The 26,914-nt window shown below is 35.2% G+C and overlaps 2 protein-coding genes across 2 annotated transcripts in view; one reads left to right on the top strand and one right to left on the bottom strand.

Annotated features, from left to right (window-relative positions):
* The window catches only part of LOC119078454 (neurotrimin), a 58,074-nt gene extending 36,031 nt beyond the window's left edge, over positions 1-22,043 (top strand). Inside the window, exons 3-11 of the mRNA XM_037185985.1 lie at positions 8,300-8,463; positions 8,615-8,667; positions 16,352-16,510; positions 16,567-16,695; positions 16,756-16,906; positions 16,979-17,121; positions 19,557-19,688; positions 20,597-20,710; positions 20,780-22,043. Coding sequence (XP_037041880.1) covers positions 8,300-8,463; positions 8,615-8,667; positions 16,352-16,510; positions 16,567-16,695; positions 16,756-16,906; positions 16,979-17,121; positions 19,557-19,688; positions 20,597-20,710; positions 20,780-20,856 — 1,122 coding nt within the window. The 3' untranslated portion in view covers positions 20,857-22,043. The remainder of the gene's footprint in view (positions 1-8,299; positions 8,464-8,614; positions 8,668-16,351; positions 16,511-16,566; positions 16,696-16,755; positions 16,907-16,978; positions 17,122-19,556; positions 19,689-20,596; positions 20,711-20,779) is intronic.
* Positions 22,044-24,721: 2,678 nt separating this feature from the next.
* On the bottom strand, positions 24,722-26,334 carry LOC119078626 (chitooligosaccharide oxidase-like). The gene is made up of 2 exons (XM_037186223.1): positions 24,796-26,334; positions 24,722-24,727 (listed from the first exon to the last, which is right to left on the bottom strand). Exons 1-2 carry the CDS (start codon positions 26,332-26,334, stop codon positions 24,722-24,724), a joined length of 1,545 nt encoding a protein of 514 aa, XP_037042118.1.
* Between the last annotated feature and the right edge of the window lie 580 nt (positions 26,335-26,914).

Below are 26,914 nucleotides of genomic sequence, written 5' to 3' on the forward strand. Positions count from 1 at the left end.
TTATGCGACAATGATTAATGTGAATATATCTTTGTGAGAGTGGAAAAAATTCCCCAAATTTTATTTTTAATTTAATTTAACTTTCGGGGAGTTGATTAGGCACGTTTATGAGGTGGTTTCCTTTTGCATCTAGGACACGGTGTATTGTTAAGTAAATATAAGTTGAATATTTAACCAACAGAAAAAAAATGAGACTTGATTACGAAACTGACTCTGTTTGCGCTGAACAAATAAACTTTTATTTTCTTTGAACGAATATCTTGAATTCCTTTCGTTCACATTTTCCTTAGAAAAATTAATGATAAAATGAAAGCGAAAACATAACGACATTGCAGAAGTTTTTCACAGCAGAATCTGGTCGTGATTCAGGGAATTGATTGATCTGATCTATGAAGAATAGTTGAAGTTTGACTTTTCTTTAAATTTACTGGTAGTCGGGAAAGAGGTAAGGTGTTGTTCCTGTTGTTGGAATAGAAATGTTGATCATTTATTATGAGGGTCATTCTGATCGAATGTCGTGCTTGTAAGTTTAAATTTCAATATATCTTTCCATCTACAACTGGAGGACATTCGGTGATTTTTGAGTTTCTTTCTACCGTGCAGCTAAAGCTAACACCATCAAGCGCTGGTGGAAAAATCTACTTTCTTCCTGCGAGCAAAACAGGCATAAAATCTCCCGCTTCATAAATACTGTACGCCTTGGGCGAACTCACATTGGCTTTATCAACTTTAACAATTTTTACTAGAACGCTAGATCAAGTAACAATTTACAGCCAGCAATTCATTTGTTATTGAGAGCGACGTCATGTTTATGCAATGAGAGCAGTGACTGAGAGCGTTTCATATGACAAGTTACGTGTTCAAACTAATGAAGTAGAAGATTCTGCGAGATTTTACAGCATTTCGGTTTTGATCAAAAATTTGAAAGACTCTCAACAACTTCTTACACATGACAACCAATGTTCTTATGGAATCAAAATCTTCTACTTCATATGTTTAAACATATATATTTCGACATAAGACTGCCTAAGCCAAAGCTCAACGCATAAATCTTTTATATCTAACAGATGAATGAATAGAAGTCCCGAAATTAGATGGACGATGAAAATGGTGTCCCTGTCAACATCATTTCTTTTTTCTTTAGTCTCTATTGTTCCAGTCAAAATGTTTACATTTCAAAGACTAAAAACATAGAAAACTTTAGCCATGTTTCAGTAATTTCTGCCGAATTAATCTGAGAAATATTCTGCGGCGGAGTCGGTTGAGTTAAACCTCTCGCAGGCGACAATCAAAGCGCAAGTATAATTATCTGATCAGTTACTCCTTTTGATCTGCTGGTTTTTCAATGCGAATCTATAACTTTCTTAGTTTTAACAATCAATTTGCAATAAAAGACCACACAAACAAGTGGCGATCGCTTTATTCTGTCATTTTTGACGATAGCAGATGATAATAGTAGTTCGCAAAAGATGAGATAATCTTGCCACCCAATTTGGATGTTTTAGTGGCACCACTTAAGATTGTGTTGTAAGGACGACCGTTGACGAACCTGATTGTCGAAACACCCAATTGTTACGCCAGGCTCTATAAGTAGGATTCAAGTTGTTTTGAACTAAACACCCAACCAGTTAGGCCAGTTTGTACAAGCGTTTCGTAAACAATTTGAACCCAACCCGGATATTAGGCTGTGTGCACCCGATAAGGGCAAATGGAGCGTCTAAGGTTACAAATAGTGATTTCGGAATCGATAGTAATATTTCGGTTGATAAGAAATATAAAAAAGGAGATATAAGTGGAGATAAAAAAGTGTGATGTGGAGATATGAAACTCCAAAATGGAGATAAATTCCATAGAAAATTGGAGATAATAAAATCTAATTTCGGAGATAATAAAATGAGTTTTGGAGATATTATAACTAGAAATGGAGATAAGAAATGTATGGAATGGAGATAAAATAAATTAAAAAGTGAAGATATTAATTTCAGAAAAGGAGATAACATCAGAGATTAAAAATTTAAAAACGGAGATACTAAGTGGAGATAAAAAAAAACTAAAAACAGAGATAAAAAATTTAAAAAAGGAGATACTATAACTCCGTTTTCAATCAAATTATCTCCGCTTCTCTATCTCCGTTTCTCAATTCTTTATCTACCGTTTTAAGTTTCAGTGCATCTACCTTACTGTTTCTTAATTCTCAGTTTCTCAATTATTTATCTGGACGGTGATCTCCGTTGATTGTAATTTTATTTCAACTTTAAGTTATTCATCTGCATTTCCTAACTATAGACAATAGAGGTAAACGTTTATAATTTGTATAGTTCCAGTCGTTGCGACGACAATTTGGCAAAAGGTCAGGATGTTTGACAAAAAGTTAGAAGGTACATAAAAAGCGTTTTAACACGCCGAGCGATCCGGCCCATTGCCCCGGAGCGAAGCGGAGGGCCGCAATGCGAGCCGGGCGCCGGAACGGTGTCGGTAACTTAGGAGTTAATTTTTTTTCTCTCGCATCGTCTAATAATTAGTCTGTGTAATTGTTCTCGCCGTAAAGGCGTTTAGTCCGTTCCTAGGGAATTTATCTTTTTACGAAATGTAACGTAAATGAGATTAGTTCGTCAGCCTAGCAAAGTTGGTACCTTTGGCAAAAAGTTGGTAGGTTATAACCTACCAACTTTTTGCCAAAGCTATCAAATTTTTAGTCGCGCTTGATCAGCAAGTTGGTAAGTTGGTTCCAACCTACCGACTTTGGAAAACTCGCAAAAATCTTCGTCATGACGACCAGACTATAAAAAAGTTGGTATGTTTAAAGTTGGTTGATACTTCACGGAGATAGGTCTTGCAAATTACATATGATGACACAGAACTAGTTTTTGTTCATTCTCCGATATATATATGGAGATAATAAAATGAGTTTTGGAGATATTATAACTAGAAATGGAGATAAGAAATGTATGGAATGGAGATAAAATAAATTAAAAAGTGAAGATAATAATTTCAGAAAAGGAGATAACATCAGAGATTAAAAATTTAAAAACGGAGATACCAAGTGGAGATAAAAAAACTAAAAACAGAGATAACAAATTTAAAAAAGGAGATACTATAACTCCGTTTTCAATCAAATTATCTCCATTTGTTAATTTTTTATCTCCGTTCCTTGTTATTTAATCTCAAGTTTTAGTTAATTTATCGGCATTTTTTAATTATTTATCTCCATTTTTCGATTGTTTATCTCCATTTTTACTATTTTTTATCTCCTTTTTTCAATTTTTTGTCTGCCGTTTATTACGATCCATTTCGGAATATTTTCTGTGTTAGTTCTAGGAGCAGTGTTACCAGTGTAATCAGTCATTGATCTTTGATCTTTGTTGTCCAATGGAGCGCGTCGTTTTCGGTCTGACCGGAACCCAAACCTGACCTAAGATTTCAGGTTCGACCCGAACTTCACCCGGACCTGAAATTCTCGATTTCGGGTTCAACCTGATCTTGACCTGAACCTAAAATGTTCAGGATGGATCATGTGGATTCGGATAACACGAAAAATTTGTGATTTTAGTGTAAAAATTTGTCAGGCTTGGGTTAAGCCTGAAAGTGAAAGTTCAGATGCGGGTTGAGCCCGAAATTGAAAATTTCAGTTTCAGATCAAAATCGAGTAGAGCCTGAAATTTTACTTGAGGTTCGGGAATTTAAATTCCGGCTTGAGCTAATCTGAATTGAAACAGGTCAACCCGATCCGCGAGCCTTAGTTTTGCTATGATTTTGAGACGATTTCAACGCTATTTAGCGTACTATTTATTATAGTTGACTTTTAGTTCTGCATCTATTTATGACATTTCAAATTGTCTGAGTTCGCTCATACTAGTATGTCAACAGCTATATTCTAAGTAAAAGAGGAAATATTCCAAATTAATTTAGTTTTTCACTAAAACACCTTATCTTCAGAATACGGAACACAAAACATAAAAAATTGAATTCTCCGCAGAGTTGACTGATCATTATTTTAAATCGACTGACAAATTATCGCGGCGATACGAGATTACACAGCCTCATTTCGAAAACAAATCGAATTATCAAGATTTATGCCATGCCTTCAAATGTTGAGTAATTGAAAACTCTTTTCGATCGAGAAAAATCGCAACGGAAATCACATTTTCAATCTTTTATTATGTATGTGTGTGTGTGTGGTATGGCGCTGATGTACCGAGCGGCACATTTTATATGTTACTTGTCCTATAAAAAAGCGATATTTCCTTTTGATGACACGCTGGCTGTAATTTATTTATCATACGAAAAAAAAAGTAATATTCCGAAAGCTGTGTGTGCGAGTATAAATGCAAGTATCCGAAAAATCTGACAAAATTCATTAATTTTCCGTATTATACTTATTTTATTATGCTAATAACCAAGTTTTATACATATTCGGAAATAAAATTTACTCGGAACGATATTCCGTTGCACGATTTTCATAAAAAGATGAAAAAGCTTTCCCGGCGATAAGGCAGGTTTAAAAGTCAACTTTATATCCATTTCAGAGATGACTTTCTCCACAAAATAATTTTTCCATAAAAAAAAAGATTTTGTCTCACATCGCCATGTGCCTTATATAAGTGTTATGTATACGTGTGTACGGTCTGACTCAATTGTTGTTTTAATACGAAGCGCAAATATTATTCAAAATTCTTTGGGTCTTATTAAATGAAAAGATGCTTATCTATTAGATAATTTTATAATTGGAATATTAATTAAAAGGACCATGTCGTTTCCATTCGACGAAGATAATATCCCATATAACCGAGAACTGAATGTGTGGCATTTAACGTGTAAGGTTATGTAGTTATATTGCCAATTATAGTCAAACAAGCGGAATTATAGAGAGGATAACATTTCGGATAGTATACGTAGTAACACAACGGACGTTTTGCTATAACGAGACGGATGGATCTTTAACATATAATTTTCGGATGGTGTTTTTCCATAGAATTTTCGTCGCTTTAACGATTGCACAGTAAATGGAAATTACTCATGTTTCGCGAACAAATTAAATTTGATCTGCAATTAAACTTGTGAATCAAATTAAAATCAAGGTAAATTGTAATGGCAATATTGAATAGGGATGCTGTGGTAATGGTGAAACTATAGCTTTTAACTCAGGGTCTCTGTTAATTTACTTAACATTTGATTTGGCTATACAAATGCAGTTTTCAACCGGGGGAGATTTGTAATTGTAGGAAAAGTTTTTGGTGGTGCATTGACTTCGTGTCCTGAATGGAAATCATTAGCGGTAGATTTACATTTAAGATAATGTTTCCTTAGTTTTGCAGCGGGAGCATTGTTTGAATAATATAGATGAAAGAGGCGTTGCTATATCATTGCGTTTAGAATTAACCGCAAAATATAGATATCATGTAAACGTACAACAATAGAGCTTGATTGGCGACAGCGAAACAATTACTTAATTGACTAAAACGATTGATTCTGACTAGGATTGACAGGTGGAGACAAAATGTCAGTCATAGGCAAAGCCTTGACATCTACGCCATAGTTTAAGACTGCTTGGAAAATTTGACTTATCAGATACGGTCGATGGGACTTTCAACCAAAATTTTATTTTAAAAGCTCATTCTTCAGAAATAATTTCAACTTGTCACCAATTTGCTATCTTTATGTATCTCAGCATACCTGCCTTTGAGGAAGGTTTTCGATAAAATCAAGAAAATCGAGAGAATTTCGAGAAAAACAAGAAAATGTTCTTTAAAACTTTTCGATTTCAAATTAAAGAAAATCGAGGAAATTTAAGAATTTTCTTGATTTTTTTGATTTCATTCATGAAATCCAAGAAAAATTTTCTCAAAGGCAGGCAGGTGATACTCACTAGGCGTAGCAGAAGAAACGAACTTTCAACATATTCAGAAAGCGTTGACATACAAATGTTGTAGGAGGAAGTATCTGCGCCAGCTGAAATTGGTAATTTCAAATTACTGTATATGCAGATACTTACAGAGTTTTGTTACGTTATTGTGACTCATTAATGTAGCTTTGTTTTGTTGGAGGTCGATCAAAGTAACATGATCAAACGAATAAGATTAAGTAGATCCTAGTATCCTAGCGCACAATGTTACATCAGTAATAAAGATATCGTTTATTGAATTATATACAAATATATACAAATTACACCTTGTAACAGGTTATGGGCCCAGTAACGTTTATTTGGTGTGGAAATTGTTGATGAAACGTAATTTGGAATAGCATAGCATAGCATTGCATTGTGGCATAGAATTGCATAGCAACATAGCAAGGCATAGCTGCATATCCTAATATTGTTTTGATAATTACGAGGAGTCCAGAGTAAACTGATGGCGTTAGTTCGTTGAATATTGAAGATTTATGAAGCGTAGCTTCGGTATCGCATTGCATAGCACTGACATGGCAATTTGCATAGCTGAGCATAGCAATTGGTGGAGCGTAGCAATTCGCATAGCTGATCATAACAATTGACGTAGCTGAGCATGGCAATATGCATAGTCGTGCATGGCGTAACGTAACCAAGCATTGCATGAATCGACATTAAACGAAGAACTGATTGAATGCGTAAATACATACATTCGCCGAAAATTATTAGTTAAGGAGGAGACGGATTCTTCCTTGAATGGTTAAATATTGACCATTATTACTTTGAGGAGGCGTGTTGGAGGTCGATCAAAGTAACATGATGAAACGAATAAGAATAAGTAGATCCTAGTATCCTAGCGCACAATGTTACATTAGTAATAAAAATATCGTTTAAATATCGTAACATGTTTATGAAAACGTCGTTTATAGTTGGTCTATTTGGTGCAGCAGGTGGGTTTAATGAAAACGAAGAACTGCACTTTATGAATCAGAGAACATTTTTTCCACATTTTCCTGATTTTCTCAACAAATAACTATTTTTGGAAAAATGTAAGAAAAACAAGAAAAGTTAGGGAAATTATCTTGTAAAATTTCACCAAAATGTTCCTCTATTTTTCCAAATTTCCCTACATTTTTCGTGATTTTCACAGAAATTTACAAAAACTTTGGAAAATTTAATCACGCATGGGATATTTTGGTCCCAAGACAAAAGGTGAACTTGTTTGTACTTCGTATCAGCCACATAATTGCAAGGCTGTAAACTTTAGGGAGGTCACGCAGATACGGATACGCGGATGACACACCACAGCTGACGATAAAATGGCGGATTTCATGCAAAAATTCATCTATTTTGACGATTCTCGTCCCCGTGACGATGTGGGAATTTTTTTTCTATGTAAAATCTTCAGAAGAGGTGTGTTCCCGCGTATGTAATCAAATGGCGATCTGCGTGACCTCCCCAAAGTTTACAGCCATGTATAATTGGCCATCGTTCATGCAAATATAAAAAAAATTTCCGATTAGGCTTAATACACACTGAGACTTTGACTGTTTACAAATCAAAGAAACTTCTTCAGTGAAAGCTTTAAAGCTGCAGTATGCAAATATATATAAAAAAAAATCGCAGATCCACCATACACGGTCGCCCTAATATATTTTCAATGGGACGTGTATTTTATTCATGTTCGACCGAACGTCGAACACATAAAACATAAAAACGGCACAGAAATTCTGTTTGCATAGAGGATACTACAGCAACTTCGTATTAGAATATATTCCAATTCCATATCCCCCATGTGAATATCTGATTGTTTAAACATGGCTGACAATAAACCATTTTGGTTTTTTGTGTGAATAGAATATGGGCAAAGGAAGATACACACACACATAGACATCCAAACCAAAAAACTATCCTTATCTAAATAACCTGTACTTCAAACAGCCGTATCAGACGATCATCGCATTTATTTTATTTCGTCCGACAGTTTAGCGCTATTGTAAACACTGCAATATATTTTTCCTCTATATACTTTTCTCCTTTTGTCTATGGGTTTTCTTGTCACTGGGTGTCCTTTCGGTGCCAAAAAATTCTTAAGACAATTTATCCCCTCATGGGAAGATGAAAATTTTTAACAATAATTTCAGAGTTATTGAGCTTGGCAACTTGTGTGGTTTTTATTTTTATTCAACCGTTCAACTTGGAAGGTAAAATGCTATAAATTTCGGTGATAAATAGTTTCGGTTGAAATTGAGGTCGTGAATCTGTGGAAATTATTAAGCACTTTTTCTTACCTTCCTCTCATTTTCCTCTCTATCTCTCTACCTTTCATTCTGTAAATTCTGATCGACACGTTAAGTGTAATTTTCGCTTACATTTTTCTTTGCTAATTTTCCTTTTTCCACCTTTCCACAATAGGTTGCATGGATACATTATGAACAGTCAGCAATATTAACCGTTCACAATCATGTTATTACACGGAATCCACGAATTAGCGTCACCCATGACAAACATGATAAACATAAAACTTGGTTCCTTCACATCAACAACGTGAAAGAAGAGGATCGAGGTCGATATATGTGGTATGTGGAACGGATGTTTTTCGTTTTTATTATATTTTTGAGTAGCGACAAAAGAGTGGGGGATGGTATGAACCCATCACCTTCCCGATTTTATCTCCTATTTTCTCTAATTTCATGGATATAAAATCGAGATTTTCATTTCTTTTACCAGCCAAATTAATACTGTAACCGCAAAGACTCAATTTGGATACTTGCATGTAGTTGGTGAGTACATATTCCGATATCTATTTACTGTTTTATATATGAAAATGATTGTAGCGTTTTAGTTGAGATGGTTTTTACAACGTATAAATGAGAATGAGCGCATTCAATTGTAATGGGTGAAGTAGGTGCATTGTGTGTTGCAGTATGTGCCACATAATATACCAAGTCATTTTCATGTAACTTGACAGTGGAAATTGTTCGAGTTTTATTTTTGTAGCTTCCACTCGATCAGATTTAATTTTTCAGATTTCATCAGTACTAAAAACCATTCTTTTTGTGTGCTACCGGGAGTGAAGTGCACTTCCGATACGAAAAATACAGTTACATACTGTTAATTGGACTAAGGCTCGGAAAAGGTCAGGTCCTGACCAGAAAAAACTATCAATCTGATTCGACCTGAAGTGAAGTGATCTGACCTGACTCAAGGCCTATTTTCGTGAAGTTAATTCTAAATTCTTCAAAATTCTCGAAATCCTCGAATAAATTCCTGAGAATATGCTCTGACCTTACCAGGCCTGAAATATATAACGTGACCTGACCTATTGTCGGGCTAACTGACATTTTAGGGAGAAAATCATTTTTACGCAATAAAATAATTGATATTTAACTCAGGTCAGGTCGGGTCAGTTATTTTGCATTACAGTTCAGTCCAGGCTCAGACATTATATGAATTTCACTAGAATCCCACAGGTTGTAGTGTTTCTGACCTGACCAGCCTTAATTTGGACGAGCAGGATGTCAACAAATATTTGACAGAAAATACGAAATTTTCTATCTGCTAGCAAGAGTTGAAATCGAATGAAATGCACTAGCGGAACAAAGTGTCTCACACTAACTGACAGACAATTTCGCAAATAATTATTGACGTGACACCGACCGCCAACCCTTGTCCTCGGTTCAGTCGAGAAACGTGTGACTAGATAAAATAAATATTTGGTAGACGAGCATGTAATGTTATAACGGTTTTATCCACTTCAACAGCATAGGTAATGTTCCATGGTAAATTAACAAAACTCGGTCATGAAAATTAGTCTTTGGTGCCAATATTGCTGTTGTACTTAAGTCGTCTTAAGGACGAAGTTTTACTTCTTAACGTTATTTCCATACGTACGTTTGTGTTGAACTAGTTTCCGCATTTAATAATAATTCAAAGCAATATATCAGTGGCAAGATAACATGAAACGAATCTAGCATTTCCGCTCTTGCATATTTCAAGAGGTACTCGTCAAGTTTTACTTTAATAATTTCCAGGAAGCGTTCGTTGAAAGACTAAACCTTCGCAAAGAAAAGTTTAATTGGAATGGTATATTCCACAAGTAGTTTCGACTAGCAGGTCGTCAAAAGTATGTCAGCTGAGTTGTTGAAATTTTATGAGATGAACTCTTCTTCCTGCTGGAGGAAGAAAGTACTTGACACTCACTAGGGTTAAATAAAGTCTTCGCACCAATTGCAGCCCTCGCCCTCGCCTCAGTTGGTCAATTTCTCATAAAATAAATATTTTGGCAAGGAGTGTGCAATGTAGTCGAATGTTCAAAGATTTTATCCTCTTCAACGTCATCGATAATGTTCTATGGTCTATTAACGAATTTGGGTCATGGAAATTAGCCTTTTGTTGGCAATATTACTACTCGATACTCTACTTAAGTCGTCTTAAGTAGGCATGGGCGATAATGATAATGATTATCGATAAATATCGTTTATCGATAATCGATAATTATCGACTTTTTTTTATCGAAAATTATCAAAAAAATATCGATAATCGATAATTATTGATATTTTGATAATTATCAAGATATCGATAATTCGATATATGGATATTTCGGTCCGAAAATCCGATATTTATCGATATATTCCGATATATCGGTACATTATCATGAATTTTCAGATAAATATCAAAATATCGATATTTTGATAATTATCGAATTTCGATATTTTGATAATTATCGATAATTATTAAATTATCGATAACGATATGATTAATCAATTATCGATAATTTCTTTCGATTGATATTATCGATAATTTTGAACGTCTCCCATCCCTAGTCTTAAGGACGAAGTTTTCCCAATTAATGTAATCCCTGTGTACGTTTGATATGAGCTAATTTCCGAAGGAAAGAATAATTCTATGGGAAATTTACTGGAAATAAGAGATAAAATAAAATGAGTGCAGCAATCGATCCGATGATGGAAAGAAGTAAGTATTTTCAGTGCATATTTCAAGAGGCACTCAATAAAACTGATGCGTACTTTCGCTAACAATTTCTAGAAATCGTTCAACAGATAAAGCTGCTAGTTCGTAGAGAGATTAAACATTCGTTATAAAAAGTTTAATTGGTTATCGCTTTTAAAAACGATGTTTTTCACATCGATTTGCAATTAATATTCAAACAATGAAGCGTAGAACAACAACAACAAAACCTCTCATAAGCTATTATGAGAAGATTACATGCAACTATCCCCCATTATTACCCCACTCTAATACATAAAATCAATCAAATTGAAAAAAAAATAATTAAAATTAAAATCTCAAACTTTGTTCCACTGACTGCGATGAAAGCATAATGTTATTCGCTTCCCACCCCACCAATCTGCTAGTAATTTATGAAATAGACTTTATGTTCTGCGTCACTTATTATTAATGCTTCGGTAGCAACATAAACACGATGTTATCGATGATTGTTTGTAGCAATAAACATAATCGAAATCGCAATAAATACTAGCCAACGAACACTTAAGATAAAACAAGATTGAGTCCATCGTCGACCGGTCGGCTATACACGCGTTGTAAAACCATATTTACTATTTAGTCATGCCGGAATATAGATGAAGGATGGAAACTGCGATCCATCCCGCACTTTAGTAAGAGAGCGCGACGCAAGTCCATTATAACAAAAAAAAACTTTTTGACTTCATTCTCTTGGGCCAAGAGTCTTGGCCATCTTGGTCACCGTAATGTGCACCAAAATTTTGATATGTTGTAAGAGGTCAATGAGATCATTTTTGCATATAATAGGAATATGGGAATAATAGGAGGTCGGGCAGTTGCGCAATCTGGGGTTTTAAGGGTAAAATTCTTCCAACTGGCAAAAATTCTGGCGTTTTTTTTTGCATAGAACAAAGTTGGGGAGGAAAGCTTGTTTCCCTCTCAAGTAGACATGACAAAAAAATTTGAAAATCAGAGACTTTATGTAGGAATTGAATTTCTGAGATCAAATTAGGAAGAATCATGCGAAAAGATTTTCTCCAGCTGCGCTCCTTACCGTTCTCAGAGAAAGAATTCTAGTATTTAGAGGGTATTTCAGGTGTTTTTAAGGATACATCCTGGACTTTTGGCATTAATGTTTTGGTGGTGGTTGATTCCTAATTTACTATGGTCTACCATCTTCCCAGTGGGAGAATTGAACGATTTTCAAGGATTTTTTACGTTTTGTTTTGTGGATTCGCTTCTGGACTTTTGGGATCATCAAGGTGGTGGAAGGTTGGTTCCTAAAATTCAATGGTCCATTATCTTCTCAGGACGAGAACTCAAGGACTTTTAAGACTTCTGAGGATTTTGTTAGGTTACCTTCTGGACGTTTGGAATTATTGAGGTGACGGTATGTTGGTTCCTAAAATTCCATAGTAAGGTACAGGATTAGGAGTGGTAGCCAAAACGTTCAGACAGAAATACCTAAGATTCGTCGATCAAACCCAAAAACTTTCGAAAGAAAAGTTTTGAGTTCAAACGAAGAATTCGTCACGCCTAGCCCGATATGTGTTATTTTGTACTTTTCGGACTTGCGTCACCTGCACCCTTAAAGAGTTTTTTGTTTGACTGCGATGTGTATACGTAAAATATAAACCAGCATATTATGTTGTTACACTTATCAAAGCATATACAATATTGGTCGCATTAAACCCAGCTTCGATGGCAACATTAAACTTATCTTTACTGGTCGGCATTATGTTCTCCATCCAACATTTTATGTGTGTGTATTATCTACCACACACAGTTTTATACACACCGCAGAGGCCGTTTGTTTACATTTTATTAGTTTATTTTCTCGTTTACAATGAAATAATCGTTAAAAGTTTTTCGGATATCGTTCGAGCTATAACAACATCAATGAGTGGAAATGCAGTCCATAATTCTTAAAACGATTCTCTTATTTCGTTTGGGGTTTTTTTTGTTCTTCTAGTTGTTGTTTCAATCCTCTGCTGGTGTTTTGCTGTGACTAGGAACTTAAAGTCTATTTCGAATTAAATTGCCCTCTTTTGTTTTTATTGCTATTGTGGTATGGTCTCTCCGGTTACCAAAAAAAAACTTTTTGCGCAAGTAAAATGCATATTTTTGGTTGAGTTAGCTTGTTTTCGTTATAAAGTTTATTTTAAATGCATTTTAAAATACAACGAACAAAATGCAAATGAATCGATTTTACCCCATATCGTTTGTTGTTTTTCGGTTACACAACTTTCTTTTGCTCGGGATGGTATGGGGTTTAAAATTTCGACGTTGCATAGCTGGAGACCGTCTGTTATTATTATGATTATGGAATATGTTTAAAGTCATTTGAGGAGACGTGCTTGCATAAAGTAGGTAGATTCACTGCACAAACGTAAATTAACTGTACCTTAAACCTTATACAGCGATTGGCGAAGTAAGTGAGTCATTGGAGCATTAGATTGAATGTGGGTCACAGTATCCGAGCGGTTAAATTCAAACAAGTAGTACAGATGCCTCACTTATTTGACCAATGCGGCATGAAACGTGTCCTGTTTAGGTAGTGAAAGCAGAATATTTCAATTTCGATCAAAGTTCAGTCCAATTTTTATTTCACAAATTTCAATGAACTATTGACGTCTGAACAGGCAGATAAAATCTGAGTAGGGATATCAAGACTATTACATCAGAGGTAGAATGAATTTACCTCGGTGAAATTTGGAAGCGTCTGTTGTATCCTGTCGGCCGACGCTGTCTTCATATTTGCTGTTAATACCAAAGTCTCAGCTTTGCTAGAACCTTCTTTGATTACAGACCTTTCGCAGCAATCTGATATTAATTCGAATCCGAATCGTCTACATGGTTATTTAAGTTTCATTCTAACCCACCGTGCCCGACGAAGTGAACGTTACCCTGGATGTATTAAACAAAGGACCAAGTGATTGAAATGACACTTCTTTACACAAGAAGCCGGTAAACCCATGAGCAGCCGTTTCCTTCATTTTTGCCATTACTTGGCAAGTTATCTATTGTATCCCATCCGGAAATGAATTCGGCTGATATCATAAAATCCATCACTCATGGCAACGCTGCATAATCTATTCTTCGAAAGCTTGGTGTAAAGTTGCTTCGTCGAAATAAAATTTCACTTGCTTTTAGCAAAATCTGTTACTTCATTTGTGAACACAGTTTATTAATGTTTGGATCAAAATCCTCTACTTCTTCAGTTTTAACATCACATGACATTTTGCTATAATATAAAGAGGCATGAAACTGAGAAATCCCTTATTTTAGTCGTCATTGTCAATAGCAGATGACTATCCGTTTCTAAAGGGTCATCTTCGGTAATTCTTCAGCATCAGAAATAAAACTTATCTTCAGAAATCATAAAAGCTAAGACATTTTAACATCTAAGACACATTTTCTCTCCGACTTCGTATTTTTTTTTTGGATCGAGACATAAATTCGCCAGAGAACAAAAAATATTTCAATTAGAATAAGAAAATCGATTTCAATTCAAATGCATACAAAAACAACTCTCCACTTTGCATCATTTATTATACAAATCTAAAATGGGAATCTAGAAAATTTATGTTTATGCGTGCCACCCATATTTCCCGCAAAACTTTTCATTTTGTTCGGATGATGAAAATTTACCAAAATAAAAAAAAAATTGGTTAAAAATCGAAAAACATATAAATTACTTAACCCTTCTGCTTTATGGATAATCACCCAAAAAATATGGAAAAATATTTTGCCATGGAAAAACTTTGCATTTCATCGGAAAATTATGTATAGAAAAAGTTCAACTCTAAACTGATTCACCCCGTATACTCATCCACTCGCATCTACGAATTGATAAAAATGGAACAGGGTGTTAAATAACATTGTGCAAGAGTATGAACGCTGAAATGATCGAGTGTATCAGCATCTTCATTACCATGGATTATTTATTTTTCGGATTATATTTACGATGAGTTCATTTATGGGAGTTGTAATTTTTCGGATATTGTTATAGATGCGGGATAATCTTTTACGTTGGTAGGGAATGCTTCGGAAATATTTTTGCGATGTTTATCTCGATGGGATTAGTTTTAGTAGAAGTAGTTTTTTCAAAGGTTTTACGTTGTTTTTCAATTACGGAAGTTAAGAGCTGGTGGAAAATGAACCTCTTGAAAGCGTAAAACGTATCTTGATAAAAATCAACAAATCTACTACTTCTTTTGGTTAATATACGGCATAATATTTGATATAAAATCTTTTACTTCATTCGTTTTAGCAAACATTTTGCTCATTAGACCACATAAGACTGGTGATTATCACTTCTGTTGTCGTTGTTGTCCATAACGGATGTTCTGAGAAGGCTCATTACGATTGCAGTAGCACCAAAATTAAGTTCCACTTTAAAGAAGTGACTTTAGGCAATTTTCAGAAAATTATGGGAAATTCGTCTAGCGATGTTATCGGAATCTTTAACAATTTTTAAGAAAAATGTTGCATCATTTAATGAAGTGGCTGTAGCGGGGGAAGGCTGCAGTCGGTAAAACTAGAATGTGAAAGACATGACAGTGAGACTGAAATTACTTTAATGTTAAAATCATCAAGATTTCTGCTTATAAAGTTTGCAGTAGTCTTACGAAATTAGAGCACTGTTCCTAAAATTGACATAGAAAATATTTTGATGGTCATGGTATCAAAATTGGTTTCAAATATCTTTTGTTGATACAGGAGTTATCCTTTCTTGTTAATGCACACAACACATGCATAGGTATCAAAACTTTGAAATTTTTTTGGCGTTTGAGATACAAGTATTAAAGCTAGGAGTAGTGCCATGCTTAAAGTTAAGAACATTTCGAAACTTCATTGTCTTCGGTTTTTTAACGAATGAAATGAATGGTATAATGCGGCATGTAGCCTCATGAAGTTTATCATCTGTAGGATCTAATAGTAGATTATGCAACGGCGGACAGCTCTTGAATATGTACCAAATGTAAACGTTGGGTGCCAAATGTAAATGCTTCAAGCTTCTTATGTGCGCAAATGTTTTCACATTAATCGGTTGAAGAAATGACAACGAAACACCCTCTGCACATCCACCATGCAATCATACGTGACCATAAATCATGGTTTGGCAACTGGACAACACACATGACAATATTTGAAATTACATTAGTTTAATCAAAAAGTTTTTTTTTATTAAAAAAGTTCTCACACAACTCTTCAACTAACTGGTCTATGGAAACATCAGTAACATCTATAACATTTTCTCCTCCAGTCAAAGTTATATGTATGATGTTTGGTGTGGTGTCATCGGTTTATTTTCGAAAATGTTTTCATCTGTTTTGTTTCACATTAATGTTTTGAAAGAGGAGTGTCGTGTCATGTTTTTAGTTTGTTGTTTAGGAGAATAATATATCGAAAATGTGTTCCAGCCATTCCACCAAAATGATTTATGCTCTTTTTTCACATAAAATTTTTTTCTAGTGCCACCAAACATTGAGGATGCATTAACGTCAACGGATGTCGTTGTTCGTGAAGGTGCCAATGTTACATTAAAATGTCGTGCAACGGGCAGTCCGATGCCGTCAGTTAAATGGAAAAGGGATGACAACTCGAAGATTTCCATCAACAAGGCAATGAGTGGTATGCTATTCCGTCCTCGTTCGGAACAAAGTTTTAAAAGAATTTTGGTTTTTCAGTCGTTGAGTGGGAAGGAGAGACATTGGAAATGTCGAAAATATCTCGATTAGATATGGGAGCTTATTTGTGCATTGCTAGCAACGGGGTACCGCCAAGCGTATCCAAACGGATTAAAATCAGCGTGGATTGTAAGTGCAACCTTATAATGACCAAAGCCAAACAATTCTATCAAATGTTCTTTTCATCAGTTCCACCGATGATTTGGATACCTCATCAGTTAGTGGGCATTCCATTGACCTACAATGTGACACTTGAATGTTTCGTAGAAGCATTCCCAACATCATTGAATTATTGGGCTAGAGAGAACAGTGACATGATTCATGACTCAAATAAATACAAGTGAGTGTTGCAACGTTGCCGGTCAAATTGCTAGCATTTCGTTTGAATCGAATACATTTTCTGTTTGATTAGGACTGAAACTATACCTGGCACAGCATTGCATAAGGCCACCATGAAATTGTTTATAAGCGATGTGCAGAGAAGTGACTATGGAACCTACAAATGCGTTGCGAAGAATCCGCGAGGCGAAACGGATGGTACGATTCGGTTATACTGTAAGTACATATTGAATTGATGAAAACTGTTTAAAGATCGTACAAAAGGGAATGATTTTGGTAAGACAGTGCTCATGAGGAAAAAATGTTTGCTCGGACTCTAGTTGCACCATAACGAGTGCCGTTGCCTGGTACATATCTCAGCTTTAATCGTAGAGAAATCAAATTGTATTGGCGTTAACACGTTGAAAAGGTGTGAAAGACCTAACAAGATGAAAAATTTGACTTGCTAGGCCGTCAAACAGGCCTCACAACAAAATTTACATTTTTTAAAGTGGCTTCAATACCTTAATTTTCATGCAAATTTTGAGTGCAAACGGATTTTCTAAAAGAAAATCCTCAAAGGAGTTCATGGATTTTCCAAGGATTTAAAGGGATTTTCAAATCATTTTCTCAATGATTTCTTAAATTATCAAGGAATCTTTGAAGGATTCATCATACAGGATTTTTTCTCTGATTTCAATGATTTTATTCAATTTACAAGGATTTCCCCTTGATTTTCAAAGGATTTTCTTATAATTTATGGATTTTTCTAAAGGATTTTCAACGAATTTAATTTTTTAGTGCAAAAAAATGTTCTATATTTTACTACCGCTCGAGACGACCTTTCGATTTTTTTATTTAAATTTTTTATTTCATCTTAACAAGTCGTCGAAAATAGAAAATACCGGAGTTTTGAACCAACGTCACCAACATCCAGTGCCGCCATCAGGTTTTTGCCGCCCTTGACAAAAAGCTGTTAGTACTACAGTCCTCCTACAACAAATTCTCGCCCCTAAAAAAGAAAATTTTACGTCACTCAGACATCTGCGCCCTGGGCAAATGTTCGGATTGTCCTTGTGAAGTAGCCGCACTGCGCAACATCAATTTTGCCTTATTCCCTGTAATAAAATTAGAATTGCGCTCTTGGGAACAGTAAGTTCTTTCACAGACGACAATTAGTTCTACTATCGGATCTATTACTTCATTTTCGACGTATTTTTAGGAAATTTATTTTAAATCTTTTACTTCACTTTTTAACATGGTTTTTTGTTATATAGTACCGTGATAGAATGAGCTGGTCGTTTATTCCTATATTCGCTATCGATAACAGATGATAACCACCCTAACAGATTTACATTGTTTCTCATCGCCACGGGAGAAGTGTGTTGGCCTGTAGAGGCGCCACATCTCGACACATTCTTTTCATAGTACTTTATTCTCTGCTGCTTATTTTCATGTGAACCAACTTCAAATTTGTCATTACAGAACAAATGTCACCATATAACAGCAGTGACAGCAGTAATTTTATGACAGAATGTACTAAAATATGAGAAAACTCTATTACACTTCTTCTTAGTTTCTGAACATCATTCACCTATTTCAACCATTTAAAATTCCATCGGCTGTGACGTTGTTGTATAAATAAATTGAAAGTCAAACAATTGAAAAATTCCGTCTTCGTTCGAAATGCGTCAATAAAAAGTGATGGATACCAATTCCACGTAATAATTACAACCGACTGTAATCAAGAAATTTTTCGAATTAATCAATACACATTCGACGACAACATCCCATGTATACTTAAGTAGGAAATAAGTTAATAAAAACTTCCCTTTGTCCTCAGAAATTTTCCAAATAACATAAAAGAAGCGAAATAAACAAGACGAAAGAAATATAAAAATCAACAGCACAACCATCACGAGTGAAAACTCATTTCTTATTAATGCCTGGCTGTATCTTAGCAGTTGACAACGGCATTATATCTATATACGTTTTCCGAATGTAATCATGTATTGAAATCTACCTTTCCGTTCTTTTTTATTTGTATTTTTCTTTTAGACAAGTCAGGACGTGTATTAGGGGGTCGGAGGGACGGGAGGACGTATGAAATCGTGAGCGTTTTCGAAACAATGTTATGCGTTTTTCCCTTTACACCTTCGTCGTCTATACAAAGCTGTAAAGATAATCAGCAGCTTTAACGAGATTAGTTCCATCAGAGTTAATGATTTCAGCGAGAAAATGCCATTTTTGCAGCACTTGATCTTCGTGAAAATTTATTATTCCGTTTTTTTTCCTGCTCGCCATTAAATTTTCCTCTGGATTATTTTTCCATCTGTAGCGCGATATATAAACAAAACAACTCAACACACCAACCGACAGAGAGGCAAAAAAAAAACCATGAATAGAATCCCGTAGAAGAAGAGCCAAAATTACGATCCCGTTAAATCCTTCTATGTCGCTATGGTGCGATAATGTTGTTTGCATTTGGAATTTCGTTTGTTGAGAGTAATTGAGAAAAGTGATTTTGTGAGATTTGAATTTTGGGCTTAAGCTTAGCTTTGGGGTTGATATCAAATTATGTTAATTTGTATACACCCCGATGTTTTGGGGGGAGAAAAAAAGCTTCAAATATGAATAACACTGTTGACTCATGTGGATTTAACTTTGAACAGCTTCAAGTCCGCCAACAACAATTGCACCAAGTACCACTGAAACAATTACCGAGAATGTTTTCGTGGACTCACGGCACAGCTTGAACAATTATGGACAATCATCGACGCCTGTTGTACATTTATCTGATAAAGGTGAGTCCGTTGTGAAAATCATTAGAAAAACAACTTTATGAAAAACGGTAAGCTCATAAGTCTGCTACTTCTTTTGTTCAGCGGTTTATATCTAGTGAGTGTTTAATGAAAAATCTTGTACTTCATTTGTTTCAAAATAAGTATTTCTGCTATATACGACAGCATGAGTTACAGCTCATTGCTTGTTTTTGTAGTCGTTGTCGCTAAAACATGCATTGTTTCGTTATGCACCAACAGCACTGTTAATGTATGCAACGATGTATAGTCTACATTTAGGCTAGACATCAATTACTTTCTTTAGATAGTATTTGCATACTTCGAGGCTCGGCAACCTTAAGTCGGTGGTTGCAATGTGTTTCGTGGCTGCATTGATGCATACTCTGAATGACTCGTATCATGTATCCCAAATACAATGTTTTTGTGTGCGGCGATTTAGCCTTCATTTAGGCGAAATATCAATTACTCTCATCAGAGAGAATTTTGAGGCTGGGCAGTCACCTCAAGTCGGTGGTCAACGCTAAAAGACTGTTAGTAAGGTCTTTAAACATACTGTATTTTGACGCAGTACTCGTAGTTTAAACGCGACATCACTTTCTATGCAAAGAATTCACTACTACACGTCGTACTAATTCGTATTTGGTGAATTTTTTCAAAAAAGGCGGTCCAAGTGACTTCCACAAGTTTGCAGCCTTGTTTTTCTCAACCTTGTTCATCTAGACTGAGAAATATTTCACTCTAATATCGCTGTTTCGGGCTGCTATTTTAATAAGAAAACTATATTTAGTGGAACCCAGTAAGGCACCACACCTTTCCTTGAAGGGCAAATATCTTTTGAAGTAAATTTTGCAGATCTTCGTTGTACTTGGATCATTTCAACTGTGAAGTAAAATTCCTTTATCTCACTCTAGGTTCAAAATATCAATCAAACCTAAACGAAATAGATAAATCCGAACAAAAATCATCTGTAGATAGCACAAAAGGACTAAGGCCACAGAAAATCGATACATTATCATCTAATGGTCGTAAGTAAAACAACATTTTGTAAACCTCAAAACGAATATTAATTTAGTACAAAATCGTAATGCCCTTAGACACACAAACATTCAGCTCTACAATCATTATCCAACTGCTCCTATTAACGGCTCTTATGCACACAGTTACGTTATGAAACAACTCTTAACCGATAACGGCCTAACAAAACGTTTAAAATGAAAAGTGAATGAACACAAACAAAAATATATTTTACTAAAGAATGAATTAGAAAAAAAAAACATTTTTTTATTGTTTTACCCCATTAAATATGCCGATAAATCCAGCAGCAGGATGTTAAACGAATTTTTAAACCGCGAATTGAATTTCTATTTGAAATAGCCTCCATGAAAATAAAATTATTGTTGAATCCAATGGTATTAATAAAATGATTGATGGAACACACACGTTGTAAGTCAAAAATGTTTGATGAAAAATTAGTTAATTGAAAGCAAAGAGATGCACTAGTGGAATTATAAAATCCGACAATTTTTATCACAATCCATCCCCAAGTTATTTGTTCCACATGCGTTACTACAGTGGTAAATAATACCACATGAATACCATGTTACGGTACGTACTATTCGTGAGACATAACAAAAATAGGCTCTATCCCATATCTCTTGATGTTCGTAGGAATTGTCATGACTCCTATGAAAGGATAAGTAATTGCGAGCGTAGCAGGCGACATTTTTTCATACGGATACTAACTTAGTATATTTAGAAGGATTTTATATGCTCGTTATTTGATTAGTATCTACTGTAGCAAATCTTTTCGCTGTTAATTACTTGCCGCAATTTTTAAATCTCATTTCAGCAGGTAACGTACAAAGTTTCTCATCTGCGGCAATCAGGGCCTCATTGTAACACTAAGAGTGTCCCTGGACAAATGATGAACGCCTTCGGTTTTTACTTGTTTGGCGTGACTCGAGACTCTTCTGAGTTGGAGTCCATCCAAGTAAAGTTTGTGTCTTCAGTAACCATAATTCTTGTCGTCAATATTGTTATTTCAGCTAAGTTTTTATGTTACTGTTGCATTACTCTCTCCAAAGTAAGACTAGGAACAGGTCGATTTTGACCTGACCTGAACCTGAAACAGTCGACCTGACAAAATTGAAGTCATGTTTAGATTTCTCATTAAAATAACCTGCACCTGACCTGATTTACCGTTGACCTGCCGTGACGTGATCTAGCCTGACACCTGACTTCAGGTAAATTTTAATTAGAAATTTAAATGAAATATGAAAAGATTTACATCAAAAATCAGGTAACCGGGCAGGTCAGGTTATGATTTTCACGTCGAATCAGATTTCAGGTTAATTCAGGCCAGATTAGAATCAAACCAAACAGGTTCAGGTTATCTGGCTTCAGGTTGAAAACAACCTGATCTTACTCTGAATCCAAATGCAAAACAACCATTCAGTGGTACATTTTTACTTACAAAAATAATAGAAGATAGAGTCCAGAGGTACAACAGGGCACAGCGAAATTTTTCACATACAATCTAGCAGCATCTAGTAGTTTATGAAAACTATAATTTTTGAAATAATAATTTCGAAAAAGCACTCGCTACAGCCGCCATACTGTATAGTAGTCGATGTGCCTGTACTATACCATTTACAAACGAACAACTCTAGCGAATCATAATTTAAAGTGGAATTTCATCACAAAACTTTAAGATACGTACCTTTGAGTTTCCGTATTGTAATGTCGATAATCGCATGTGGAAGGAATGAAATGAATCGTATTGAAATTGTCCGATAATTCCACGAATGTTAAAGCAAAAAAAAAAAATATTTTCATCAACATTTGTACTTAACTGTTACTAATTTTATAAAATATTAAAATTGGCATTCAAGTTAAAAAAAATATTTTTAAATTTGTAAATAAAATTAATTTTTATGTATAAAAAAAAGAGTAATCGTCGTCGTAAGGAAATTATACCTAGCTAAATTATGTAAGTGAAGAAAAAAGTAAATTGATTATGATTAACACAAGAAAAAAAATTGAACTTAAACCAAAATTAAAATAATGTACGAGTATTCAAAAAAAGAAAAAAAAGAAAGAAATTAATTATTGTTACAATGCACACGAGTTATTATCATAGAGGAAACAACACCGATTATGTTATTATATATAATGATTATTATAATGAATAAACGAAAAATGTATAAAAAAATATATTTTCGCTTCGAAACGAAAAGATAAATTTAGTTTCTCTTATCACCACCGATGAAGAGCGAATAAAAGGAGAAGCAGGACAGAACGAGTAACAGACTCAGGTAAATGAATGTTTTCACAAGAAAAAGGTGAATGCTGAGGAAATTTGGGTATTGTCATTATTCGTATTCGAAGGACCGATTGGTAGCCAACCCGATTTTGACTTCTAGATCTGAGCTCATATTCTAAGTGAGAACCAGTCCATTGTAAGTACGGAAAACCCGCTACATCAAAAACATGATAAAACGCCGTATCTAACACAAAAAAGGTCTTTTAGAGCACTTCTTGTTTTTTAGGGTTTGAATCCAATGAAAGTCTCGAACAGGTATGGTCGATCGGCGAATTCGTCTTAAACGCACTCACATTTTACGTCAAAATAATATGAAAATGCGTTTAAGTACGAAAATTAAATTTTTATGTCCTCCGGGCGGACAATAGACCATACCTGTTTTACACTTTCATTGGTTTTACACTTTCATTGTTTGAATCTAGGTCTAGTGTACATCTCATATAGGTTCCGTCTTAGAGAAACCAAATAGATGGTAAAATTACGGTTTGCGATGCTATCGATTAGAGCGATAGTCGCGGTAATATTAAGTAACGGCCTTAGGGTTGATTGTTTTTAGTATACCTCTCCCGGAGAGACTCTCTGAGTGTCTGAGAGACTTCGTAGTGGACTTTGAATAACCAAAACCTTTAGTTTTCTTAGAAAATCTTGACCGCACACAAAAGTAGTGAGGGATTCTTTTGAAAAACATAATCTTGAAATCGGACGCATTTTCCATTGGACTGTTTTATATGTGCCTAGATTAGTATTGGTCCCTAGAACCTAAAACCACTTTCAAAAAAATTCTTCGAAGCTTGTGTGGCTGGTGGGAGGTGATCGAAAACTGAAAACATGGACTTTTCTTACAGAAATTTCTCCAGGTACACGAGCCGTACAGGGTCGTGTGGGGTGTCATTAGAAAGGTAAACGCATGTGCTTACGGGGCAATAAGGCTCTATTTGTCCCGTAAGTACATGCAATTACCTTTCTAATGACACCCCACACAACCCTCTTCGGCTCGTGTAACTGGCGAAATTTTTGTAAGATAAGTGCATGTTTTCGGTTTTTGATCACCTTACACTAGCCACACCAGCTTCGAAGAATTTTTTTGAAAGTGGATTTGGCTTCTGGGGTCGAATACCTTATTGGTCATATATAAAAAAGTCCAATGGAAAATGCGTCTGATTTCAAGATTCTGTTTTTCAAAAGAATCCCTCACTGAAATGAATGTGATTTGTATGTATTCTTATGAAAACTTTACTCATTCGTGTCAACTTTTGAGTGACCAAAAGTATTCCTACTCGTAAATGATCAGGGTCTTGTCCTCTACAAAAAACAAACCGACAAAAACGTCAAAAGAGGAATAGATGATGCAGTTCAAGGTGACTGGTAGGTAGGTAACTGCGTCAATAACTCTGCTATCGCTCCGTTCCCGATTGTCTTTAACATGAATTCTTTTCAGGCTAATTATAAAGCTCCGCCGAAAGGAAAAGAAATCCTTTTCGATTGTTTCTTACTTTTTTGATACATCAAATACTCTAATATTTTGATACTCTCCAGGGCCACTACAAATTTCAACAATCTAAAAAAAATCAAACAAATTTTCTTGCGAAGGCTTGTAAGTACTAAAGCGTTTCGTAGTGATAGAATGTCACTGATAGTATAGTCAAATCCCCGGGGGTCTTTTTTGAAAATATCATTTCTCAGTCTCCTCTTTCGCAAACTTTATTACAAAATGTTAATGCTTATCATACGTACAATTAGGATGAAAAATGTTGATTTTAAAATGGTTGCAGTGTATGAAGACATTACCCCCGATGAGCTTTTAATAGGTATCGATTGTGGATTACTGTTAAAAAAATTGTCCGGATCCACTTCCGTTTTGATATCAATTAATCTTGGCAAATTTGCGCCATAATATCGTTCTAAAGCATCACTCATCTCATCGTCCGCATAATTTTGATATGACGCCGTATGATTCAATATTCGTTTACTTTTATCGAAAAATTCATTCAGCTTAGCTGATACATCTGGATCATCCGATTTCTCCCGTACCATGTACACGAACAGATCAAAATATGCATCACGATGAATAAATGACGAATGAATTTGTGGATGAAAATCGTTAACTTTTCCCGAAAATGTTTCGAGAGAAATGTAAAGATCGGGTAAACTGATCGTACCGAGCAATTGTTCCAATTCCATAATCTCACTCTGGCTCAGCAATTTATTAACAAATAATGACTTAGCTTTGAACCACTCCGATCCAGTCCCGTAACTAGCAATATTAAGAAGATCCTTTGGTTCGGATATGTTAAGGCTAGGCCGGATGTAACTAAAGCCACGTGTCACATACATATATTTTGTAAGAAAATCAGTAAATGTTAGCAACGTTTGCTTAGGCGGACTTATTGGTGCAGGAAGCAATTCAATTGCTTGTTGGATGCGTTGTGCTCCGATAGTTTCAGCTTCGGTTACATTTTGCATATCTGAAATGGTTGCTTTAATAACCCCTTTGTTTAATGTAAACCGATAATTAAATGATTCGTTGACGCTTGCTTGATATGCTGAGTAAACATCATGAAACTGTTCAAAATTGTACTCCAAATCAATGTTAATAATCTGATGTGGAGCTGGATGTAATTGAAGGACTAATTTAGTAACAATTCCAAATGATCCGGTCGCTCCAGCTCCACGTAATGCCCAAAACAAATTGGTGTTGGTTTCATTGTTAATTGTAAGTAATTCTGCGTTGGCATTTACCATTTCCAATTCGATTATATTATCAATTGCCATGCCAAGTTTGTAAGCTAATATTGTGTGTCCACCGCCAAGCGCGAATCCAGATATTCCCACGGATCCACAGATACCGTAAGGAAATATGAAATTTCCATTTTCCCATAGTTCGTAAGCAACATGCCCCAAGAGAGCACCAGGATCTACTGTTGCAGTTCTTGCTTGCTCATCTACCACAATCGATTTAAACGCTTTCAAATCCAGAATCAGAGTATTGTCGTCATTACTGTGACCGTAGGCAGATTTAATATAACCGTGGCCACCATTCCGTGCAACTATTTCCAAACCAAGACGTCGTCCACATTTAACTGCAGCTTGAACATCAGTTGCAGAATGTATGAGAAGATAGGCTTTGGGGTGGCGGTATGCTCCACGTTCTTGCCATTGGAAATTTATGTCAGCGTACACTGAATTACTTGCAACATTCCTTTCGATTAAATTCGAATCAACGTCTACGCCAAGTTCTACCAAACAATCAGTTAGTTCTGAAGTTTCAACTATCGTCAGACAAGCCGTACACGTCAAAAGTGTGATTGAGAGCAGTACTTTTTCCATTTGGTAAAGCTTAAGACAAATTTACACTTGAAAATTGACACACTAAAGTTGTTAACTTGTTCGAAACAGCGCAAGAAGTGGAGTGAACATAGAAATTATTAATTGAACTTTTAATATTTCAGTTAGTATAGCTATCTCAAAATTGAGATAATATACCTGTCCAGTCGCATATGGGGAGACTACAACTTTTTTTGCTTATTGAATGATGCCCTATTTTTGGACTTTCCGACAGCGTTGCCTCGAAATATTCAAGTTTTCTTGTCGAAACTATTCTTTTATTGGATGCGCTATTGAAATACCTAAAAAATGAGCCATCACAGTAAAAGTGTGAAAAACCAGAAGAGGTGACTTTTCCACGGTGTTTGGTGCGACACCAAAATGACGTAAAACTTTTTTTTATTGTTGAATGACGTTATAACGTTTATAGCTAGAGGGTCCAGCTTCGGTGCATAGTGAAAACTTTGCAAAAGCATCTGCATATTTGTTTTGGTCGGACCCACAATACGGCTAACTCATAAAACTCAAAAATTAATAGAAAAGCAGGGTGCAGGGTTATATTGACTTCTAGAAAAAACCTTTG

Source organism: Bradysia coprophila, unplaced genomic scaffold (genome assembly GCF_014529535.1).
Source record: "Bradysia coprophila strain Holo2 unplaced genomic scaffold, BU_Bcop_v1 contig_297, whole genome shotgun sequence".
Lineage (NCBI taxonomy): Eukaryota > Metazoa > Arthropoda > Insecta > Diptera > Sciaridae > Bradysia > Bradysia coprophila.